Source organism: Tyto alba, unplaced genomic scaffold (genome assembly GCF_018691265.1).
Source record: "Tyto alba isolate M040663 unplaced genomic scaffold, T.alba_DEE_v4.0 Super-Scaffold_1000006, whole genome shotgun sequence".
Lineage (NCBI taxonomy): Eukaryota > Metazoa > Chordata > Aves > Strigiformes > Tytonidae > Tyto > Tyto alba.
Genome location: NW_024881272.1, coordinates 24,947,277 through 24,957,087, shown reverse-complemented (window position 1 = coordinate 24,957,087; position 9,811 = coordinate 24,947,277). Strand labels below are relative to the sequence as shown.

The following is a 9,811-nucleotide window of genomic DNA, read 5'->3' as shown; positions in this document are numbered from 1 at the left end:
AACCAGTCATCTCTTGGATGAATCACTACATGGTTATGGTCACCCAGCAACACTACAATGATGTACTATAAACATTTAAAGTTTGTTAATCCTTTGTGGTTTTCTCCTCATTACAATGTATAATCAAGTTTTAACAGGTATAAGAAATGCAACTGTAAGCCACAAAACAGACAAGTAAAAAATCAGTTGGTAAACACTTTTGTTGCTTTTGACTAAACCAAGCAGTTTTGTCATTGGTGTGTCCTTCATAGCCTCCAGTATTCACTATTTAATAAAACTTTTATATTTGAATTCAAGGTTTGGTCCTCAAAAAGTACGAACTAATTCAGTCCTGGATCCAAACACAATGCTTACAAGGAATTCACTCAGGCTGTATGTCCCTCAGAGTAGCTTCACTCTGGGAATGATGCAAAATTCCCTGAAGTGAGTAACTGTTTCTTCCAAGAGTTTCCATCCCATCCCTGAAGCTTAGAGGCAAGACCTAATTTAGTTTTCTGCTTTTTTGCTGACTTGCATGACTTGGATCAGTCTTCCCATTGATGGGGAAAAGTCAATGAAAGCCTTGGGAACTAGTATCAGCTTGAGGAGGCAGTTGATAATGAAGAATGAGAGGATAAAGATTTGACCCCAGAAGTATGTAACACTGTGAATGCATTTGCTTTGTTAATAGGTCTGGTTTTATTGAAGTCAACGAACTCCACCTAAATGACATGAGTTATCTCTCAGTCTCCCTCAAAATCCTGTGTACCCTCAGTCTCTTTGAGGGCTTCTAATAATCATCGCTTGGTTATAGCTAAGGCATTAAAGAAATAATTTATTCTTACAGTAAGCCATCTGAATCCCGTGAATTGTTTACAACCATTACACTGGATATTTTCTCAGCATCTCCTAGATCACTATCAGAGAATAATCTCTGTTTATTCAAATTCTTTTGCTGCTTTTAAACAGCCTGGGGCACTATCTCCGTTCAGATAAAGAGGGGACAGCCCACTATCGGCCACCCCGCCAGGGACCGGTGCAAATCTGCCAAGTCACGCTGCCCTTGCAAGCGGGAGGGGAGGGGCGGTGGCGGCGGCCCCCCCTTCCGCGGCGGAGGCGCCCGTCTCCTCGCGAGATCGGGGCGGGTATAAAGGGGGCGGCGCGGGGGGGCTGCGGCAGTGTGCGGCTGGGTCGGGCTGGAGTAGGGCGCTGGTGATTCTCGGCTCTTTGTGTAAGTGCTGGCGGGGGGGTTGCGCAGGTGCGTGCTTGCCGCGGGGGGGTGGCCGGGGTGGTGTTTATTTGGGGTTTTGCAGTGCATATTTTTCTCTCTCTTTTTTTTTTTTTTTGTTTTTTTTTTTTTTTTTGTGTGTTTTTTTTGTGTTTGCTTGTTTTGTTTTCCCCTCCCCCTCTGCGCGGATGGGCTCTTGAGCGCAGCGTGCAGGGCGAGCTCTTGATCTCCGCATCCCGCCCCTGGAGGAGCGCGTTGCTGGGGTTGCCGCTCTCCTCCCTTGTTTGGTTTCCCCCTCTTTCGTGCTTTTATTTTTTTTTTTTTTTTTGGGGGGGAGTGGGAGGGAGGACAGGGGACGGTACCCAGAGATAGTCCTTTCCTACCCGCCGGCCGTTATCAGCGCTGCCCGGGGAGCGCGCAGCCAGGCTGCGGAGCGGCCTCGAAGGAGGCGGGTGTCCCCATCACGGAGCGGTGTAGTGGCCTTTGGGCGCAGGGGGATGCTTTGATCTCGCTTTAGAACTTTCTGAGCAAAACGCGTTTCGTGGTCTGTGTGTGGCTGGCTGCGGTGTACTCGAACCGAGGAGACTTGGGGCGATGCTGCTCTCTTCTGACCGCAGCTCAGTAGCTTAACCGCGTTTTTGTGATAGTCTGAAGGTAGCAAGGTGGAAGGCAGCGGGTGTGTTTTGAAATAGCCTTTCACTTTTGTTCAAGATATCCTGAAGGTATGAATTACTAGTTAAGAGTGCAGGCCTGGCTTATAATTGCAGTTTAAAGATAATTGAGGCTGTGTGCAGTTAGGAACAGCAGAAAGGTATTCTGACCTGATTCAAGCGTACTTGATTTGCAGTGCCCATTCTCCTTTCCTCTAGAACGAAAGGAAATAACATCGAGTCAGTGGTCTGTTCCTCTGTGGGTTAGGAAACGCTGTGGCTAAAAATCCAAGCAGAACATGTGAGGACACATGCTAACCCTGCATGCAAAAGCAGAAATGTTGGCAGGTCACAGTAGGTGCTCTTGAGGAAAGCAGATGGTCCTCTTGCAGTACAAGGCAACTGAAATCTGCCAATATTAAAGATTTGTTACCTAAAAAAGGGACAATAATTTGCAGTTTAGAAAGGGGAAGTATCAAAGAGCTGTCTGCCAGCTTTTATTTGACATTGAATATGTAGTAAAATACTCCAGGGGATTACTGATGGAATAAATATAGGAGGACTGGCATAGTACTGAGCAAAAGGATGACCTTGGGCTTGAGTAGTGGAAAAGAATGTAATTCAGTGACAAAATGTGGGGTCATGCACCCCAGACAAAATGGCTCTTGCTTAGAAGATAAAACTCAGTAGTTGGTGGCATCTTGAATTCTGTGCAATGGCTGTCCCCTATCCTTCTTACAGAACTGCAGTTTCAGAATGCACTTGCATCCATGGCTACCTGTAATACTTGGCAGAGGGATTATTGTCTTCCTGCTAGGCTGCTTCAGTACAATGCTATGAATGCTCTAGTTCTGGCCACCTTCATTTGTAAGACTCGCTCCCAGTCTGCTGCAGTTGAAGACTAAACCCTTGGATGAACATGGGGATAAAGAGCTTTGTTACAAAAGGCCGTTAGAAACACTAAACATTTTGGCAGTTTTCAAAATGATTACTGTCTATATACTGTCAGGGTGTGTAAGAAAAGCTTACATAATGGTTAAACCATTATGAAAAAGGCTAAACTTGGTTTGAAAGATAAATGCTTATGACTTATGGGCTAATTCTACAGGAAGAAAGTGGGCTGGCAAGAGGGAAGAAGCCAAGAAGTGAGGTGCTTTCAACCTTTTTTAGAATGGACTTCATGCCTTGCAGGCAGGAAGGACTTGGAAGAATCCATGAATCTCTGCTTTCCTTAGCAACATGAGACTCATGCTAACCTTTCAGAGGCTTTTTTTATCTCTAAGGCAGCTATGTTTGTAGCTGTGTATAGAATAACTTAAGAAGATTTTGAGTTAAACAAGGTTCATAAAGTTACTTATCTGAAAGATTACACTCTGGAAGTAAATGGAATTCTAAAGTGATATACTGCATTCCCAGATGGAGCAAAAATACTGTACTGGGTGTATTACAAATTATTAGCTTTTAGGGCAGGCAGCTGAGTTCTCTTGTCCTTGTGTACCCTCTTACTCTTTTTCAGTAGACTTGGGGGGGAACAGCCTGGCTGTATTGATTTAAGACTTAGTGAAATTTTGATTGTTAATGTAGAATGTGATTCCCATGTATACCATAAGGCTTTCCAGTTGCAAATAAAATACAGTTTAATTGTTTGAAAGGCTGAAGTGTAGTCATGCAGAGCACTGTTCTCTGGGGATTAGCAAAAGTTCTTTTCTTCTAGAATCAACAGAAGATAAAGTTTGAGGTCTTAAATTCCCTTATAAAATTGACCAAGGGTCTCCTCAGCAAAAGTTTTTAAAAAAACAGACTTTAACTCGTCTGCCAAGTGGAATGGGAAGACTTACTGAGTGCTGCTAAAACTCCAGGCTAGCCACTCCAGACTAGCCCCTTTCCAAACTCTTGAGCTGTTATTGGTCAAAGATGACCATTAAGATGCTAATAAGCCATAGATCTTAAAGTGCTAATAATCTGTATAGTGTCTTGGTATCTAGGCTGTGTTACTGAACGGTATCTTGCTGTGCTGCTTCAGGGAAAAAAAAAAGTTAGTGTTTTGACTGGACCACCCATGTGACAAAGTTCAAACTAATTCACTCAAGTCTTGCTCTTGCAAGACCAAGTGCTGATAAACTGTCTTTAATGTTCAATCTAAACTGGTAAGATGCTTTGAATAAATGATTACTTCCAGGTGCAAATGTACTATTATCTAAACTGTATCATTATTCACTCCTATCTAGATTAAATCAAGATGTCTTCAGGAAAGGCTTTCATTGGGAAACCAGCCCCTGACTTTACTGCCACGGCTGTCATGCCAGATGGACAATTCAAAGACATCAAGCTCTCTGACTATAAAGGTAAGCTTATGTGCTTCTCTAATTGCACAGATATAATTTGGCCATATGCAGGAGTGAAGGGCATCTAAGGATACATCTTGATTGTTTTTTGAAGTAACAGTGACCACTTGGCAGTAGACTGAAGTACACAACTTGTGCAGTGGTTCTCCATGAAGGCTGGAGTATGCTTGGGAAGCTGTCAGCAGCATAGCTGAATGTCCCAGCTGTGATAATTGTTACTAATTAGCATAAAACTCTTCTAAACTGTAATCTTGGACCAGGCTTATTTGTCTTGTCTGTCATACTGTGAGACTGATAACATACCTAGACTATATGGAATAGCAAAATCTTTTCTCATAGGCTTTCTGTCAGTGGAAAGCAGATTCTTTCCTCTAACCAATGAAGTCCCTTTTTCTAGAGTACTGACAAAATGTTTGCCTTGACAAAAAAGCTTATTAAAATCAAAAGGAAAGCCTAGAGTATTCAAGTACTAACATGGCTTTAGAAAGACATCTCTAATGAAGCTGTGGCCCTCAGACTGCATGAGGGTGGTGAGTAGCTATAGACTAGTCACCCACACAGTTAAAATGTCTCCTTGGCTTGTAGTCGTTTTGGACCTTTGGCATTTCTGTGCTGTTAGTAGCCAACCATCGGGCCTTCTAGTGTAGGTTCTAGGTGTGCTCTGGGCAGGCCTATGAGAGTAGACCCAGGAGACAGGCATTCCCTGTCAAATTTGGCAGTCTGGTTTTGGAGGCTTCAGTTGGTAGAGTTCTGTGTTGTTAGCTGTGGAGTGACCTTGAAGAGCGGGGTAGATGGTATTTGGCTGAAGTGTAAATCCACTAGGTGTGTTATGGTCTTGCCATTTATATAGCAAATCTTGAAATAGAGGCATCTGTAGTCATCCATTTAATCATTAAAGGCAGTGTTGTACCCTTTTTCTTATATCAGTATTTGGTCAATATTGAATATGACAGCTCTTATAAAGGTAAGATATTAACTGGCTATACTGTTCTTCCAGGAAAATATGTTGTGTTCTTCTTCTACCCCCTGGACTTCACTTTTGTCTGTCCGACTGAAATCATAGCATATAGTGACAGAGCCGATGAATTCAAGAAAATTAACTGTGAAGTAATTGGAGCTTCTGTTGACTCTCACTTCTGTCACCTTGCCTGGTAAGAATTGGCTTTTTAATCTAACAGGATGTTCTGCCTGATCTCAGTTCTTGCAGGAACTGAATCCTGTGTGTATTCAAACTTGCTTACTGAAGTATTAAATAAAAGCACTTGGAAAGTGTTAGTAGTGCCAGGTGCTTTTGAACAGAACTGAGCATACCATTCAGTTCTCTTGTTGGCTCATGGCAGACGGAGTGTGATATTGCAGAAAGAATCAGCTTCTGTTGTGCCTTATACTTTATTCTGAACTGGTCATATTTTTAACATTTAAACTTCCTTCTTTTAGGATCAACACTCCTAAGAAACAAGGTGGTTTGGGTACTATGAAAATCCCATTGATTTCTGACACAAAACGTGTGATTTCCAAAGAATATGGAGTACTTAAAGAGGATGAAGGGATTGCATACAGGTAATATGCAAGAAGGTAAACTTGCTGTTAAAGTCTTACATTGCAGTATGGAGCATGTCAGATGAACACAGAGCTTGCATGTACTTGGGACACCTGCAGCAAGCTGAAGCTATTAGCTATTCTAGATGTAAACTGCTTCAAGATATCAATTTAGACTCTTCATGGTTTTGGCAAGCTAGATAAATGCCTGCTGCTTACCTTTGATTACCTATCTGCACAGTGCAGGAGTCTCATGCAGGTGAGATTCTGCAGACATTGGTAATGCAAGACCTACATAGTCATAGAAGATTACAGGTATTTAGTGACTCAAGTACAATTTTTCTTTGAAAGTAAGAATGCCTCTCCTTCAATTCACTTTTTCCTAGGGTTTCTCTTCCTTCTTGTTTTTACCACTAATACCTTCTTTTCCTACATTAGTGTGTTGACTTGCCTCCTGTTCCTCCTAGTTCCTGTTGAATGTTAAGCTTTCAACTGCTAATGTTTTAATGCTATGCATACACCAAAGGTATTAGGTCATCTAGTATTACTGACCTCTTCCTAAAAACTAACATACTGCTGTAATAGAATACTGACCCTGAGTTTTTGAAACTCACTTTGGTCTAATCAGTCTCTCAAAAGCTGTGTTTAACTTGAGGGCTGGCTTATTTGTTTAGGGGCCTGTTCATTATTGATGAGAAAGGGATCTTGAGGCAGATAACAATCAATGATCTTCCTGTTGGCCGTTGTGTTGATGAAACCCTCAGACTTGTCCAGGCCTTCCAGTTTACAGATAAACATGGAGAAGGTAAGAGTACTTTCTAATCTTAAATGTTTTTCTAGAGAACAGTAACAAGGCAGGTTAAATTGAGATTTACTGAAAGGTATTAAGTACTTGTATTGATCTGTTCCCATCAGGTAATTACAAAAACGTAGCAAGTTCTGTAAAGCTGCTTGTTGAAGGATGCCATAGTGCAATATTTATCCTATTCAGTTTGTCCATTGAGTATTTGCTGATATTGGAATATCACTTAAATCAATTTAGTGCTGGATGTCACGTCAACCACATAGCAGTTGTCTCTTTAAATTAAGACACAGAAAATGCTTGACAGAAATGAGGACCATGTAATAACTTAACCTGCAAGAGTAAGCATAATTTAGACTCTACTTTCAGATTTGCTAGGCTGAGACCACCAGTACTAATGCAGTGTTTTACACAGTCTGTTAGACAAAGCATTTAAATTCTGAGAATGCCTGCTGATCTTTGTGTCCATGTGTAGTGAGGGGAAAACAGATGAGTCTTTGCCTGTAGTTCTGGAGTAGTAAGGTGCTTGAGGCTGGTAGCTCTTCTGCAGGAATTAAAAAAAAAAGGCAATGCTAATGGAAGGTTTGAGCCAGGTTATGGAAACTAAATTGTTATGTAGGTATTAGTAGTCTTCAGCTGTCATTAATTACATGTGTTGCTGCTGGTCATACTTAACTTGCTTCAGAACTGGTAAATCAATGGCAGATTTTTATTAAAACAAGCTTCTCTTGTGGCTGTGCTATAGCCTGAAGAGACTCAATGTTTCTGAACTTGTATGCAATTGTCTGTCAGCTGAGATATAACTAATGCTTGATGCAGTCACATGTCATGCAAATTAAACCTTTTGGGGTTTACTATGCCCTGGAGTAGTCAAAAGCTGGCAAAAGCCTTGCCTCTAGAACTAGGACTGCAGTCTCATCTAAACCAGGATAGACCTGGTTTGGTGTGTAGCAACACTCAGAAGCTGAGAATACTATAGCTACATTTGTCAATCTTCTATGGAGCTAGCATCAAGCCTTGCATGGCTGTAAATGAGGAATACTGTCCCAAAAGTGCTGCTCAGGAGTCACTGCAGTTTTGAGGCCTTTTGATAGCCATATAAGGGAACTAAAGCCAGCTTAACTCTTCCCCCTCCCCATTAAACTGGAGAAAGGGACTGGGGTTGATTAAAGATTAGAAGAATATAGACTTGACTGAATCCAAGGAGAGAATTGTACTGTAATAGTTGTAAAGCCTTTCTAACCTAGGCTGCTGGAGTTGGTGTTACCTTGCTGACCAGCTTTTACAAAGTTTTTAAGCAGGGTGGGGAGGAGTGCATGTGTAAAAGACCCACTATTCCATAGGCAAACACCTGGTTTCTTGGGTGCTACTACCTAGTGAACAAATGGAAATGAGTAAAAGGAACTGAACACAATGCCACACTGAATAATGCACCTTCTTTATGTTGCAAAGATGTATACATGTTTGGAGTTGTTAGTTTGCTTTAATGTGTAAAACGTGTTCAGCAGGAGCAGCTGGTAAGACTTAAACATTCTTATCATTTCAGTGTGCCCAGCTGGCTGGAAGCCTGGCAGTGACACAATCAAGCCTGATGTTCAGAAAAGCAAAGAGTATTTCTCCAAGCAGAAATAAACTTTCAGTCTGAGTGGAAACTAGTATGCCTTACATAAAGAGCAAGCATCAGTTACTGAATTTTGACTAAGCCATTGCATCTGAGTCAAGGGATCATGCTGTAGGTATAAACAGTAACTTTTTTTACTTGAAAGAAATTTGCCCTCTGACAGTACCTTCATAGAAAATATTAACAATCAATATCTGTACATCAAGCCCTGTTGGCTCTAGTGACAATGCAGTGTATGTGGTTAGGCATGTGTTGCATATAGAGCAGTGGTATCCTTTTGTAACTCTATTAAACTTGTGGAAAGAGCATACTGTCTGCTGTTCTTGTGTGTAGTTGTCAGATGTGAAAGCAATGCAGGCTGCACTTCTGAAAGCTCTGTCTACTGAGCTGTCGGTAGACATCACAATTCCCTAAGGCCTTTTACTGTGCCATTAGAATGGAGATACTACTACACTTTGGTTTCATGTTGTGATAAGGTACTTTTTACAGTCTTCATGACTCTGCTACTAGGTAGAGGAACACAGCTTGATATTAGTCTGTCAGCCTTAAGCAATACTACAGTGCTCAGAGCATGAAGCACAGATGTATGCCCAGCCTTAATCAGTCATACCCAGCCTTAGTCAGTCATACTTTCATGCACTATCAAATTACTCAGTTTTGCATCCACTTTGGTCAAAACTGACTGTTTACACTAAATTTCTGGGAGTCCAACATTGTTTGAACACTGTCTACACAGTAGTGGAAGACTGGGCTTTCTGGAAAGGGAACTTCCTTAAAGATACAACACTCATGACACTCATCCCTAGTTTCTCCCACTACATGGGAGTGAGAATATGCCAGTTTTTCATTAGCTTGTAGTCATATGATTAAGATCAAAAGAAGGGTGGTGATCTAAAATTTGGTACTTGGGTGTGCTCAGCCTTGTCTTTAATATTCCTATTACAAATGATTATGTGCATATTCTGAAACTCAAAGCACATGACTGTGGCCTTAAGTTACACTAAAGCTGTGTCTGCTGCATAGCTTCATGGTTAAAAGTGGCTTGTAATAACATTCTGAACTTGAGAGAATTTGTGTTGAGGAACTATTGTCTAGCAATATAAGTGAGTTAGAACCCCATGATCTTTATGTACCTGTAAAGATTAAACTCTTAAAGGCCAAGACCTTGTGTCTAACTTCAGGTCCTCAAGTAGTAAGCAAGTTCCGTCCTGATTAAAGTGAAAAATAGCAAAGTTGAGGCCCAGGGCTACTTACATGAGTGAGAAGGGAAAGTTGCATGCCTTGAGTAGTAAACTTTTCTTGTGCAGTTAGAAAAAATAGATTTATTGCAGAAGCCTTACTACCAAATACTGCAATAAATGCTGAAATAGCTAATCCCCTGGGTCTTAAGTGCCACATGTCTTCCTGAAGATACATTAGTGATGTTTAGTTGGGCCACTTCTGCTTGATATTTAAAATATAAATTCTTCTAAAGATAAGAGGCCAACATCCTACGGTGTCATTGAGAAGTAACAGGAGCAAGAGGAGCATTTGGATATATACATATAGCATAGGGTTCAAGGTAAGTGAATGAATACTAATCAATGACTGAGCACAAAGTTACCTGTCTATCAAACTTCCTTTCTGAGTGAGTGAAAGGAATAGTCA

At 41.2% G+C, this 9,811-nt stretch overlaps 1 protein-coding gene across 2 annotated transcripts; it reads left to right on the top strand.

Annotated features, from left to right (window-relative positions):
* Positions 1-1,111: 1,111 nt before the first annotated feature.
* Positions 1,112-8,472, top strand: PRDX1 (peroxiredoxin 1). 2 transcript variants are annotated; one of them, XM_033000891.2, is made up of 6 exons: positions 1,112-1,210; positions 4,086-4,202; positions 5,200-5,353; positions 5,640-5,762; positions 6,416-6,546; positions 8,090-8,472. In XM_033000891.2, exons 2-6 carry the CDS (start codon positions 4,097-4,099, stop codon positions 8,173-8,175), a joined length of 600 nt encoding a protein of 199 aa, XP_032856782.1. In that variant the 5' UTR covers positions 1,112-1,210; positions 4,086-4,096; the 3' UTR covers positions 8,176-8,472. The 2 variants fall into 2 exon arrangements, with proteins under 2 accessions (XP_032856782.1, XP_042663162.1); XM_042807228.1 differs by having other exon boundaries at positions 1,180-1,237.
* Positions 8,473-9,811: the final 1,339 nt, after the last annotated feature.

Bases quoted from the DNA above. Each gene is read 5' to 3' on its own strand.
- PRDX1 (XM_033000891.2), top strand. From the start codon at position 4,097: ATGTCTTCAGGAAAGGCTTTCATTGGGAAACCAGCCCCTGACTTTACT. The intron at 4,203-5,199 runs GTAAGCTTATGT...CTGTTCTTCCAG, and splicing joins CAAGCTCTCTGACTATAAAG to GAAAATATGTTGTGTTCTTC. The intron at 6,547-8,089 runs GTAAGAGTACTT...TTATCATTTCAG, and splicing joins TACAGATAAACATGGAGAAG to TGTGCCCAGCTGGCTGGAAG.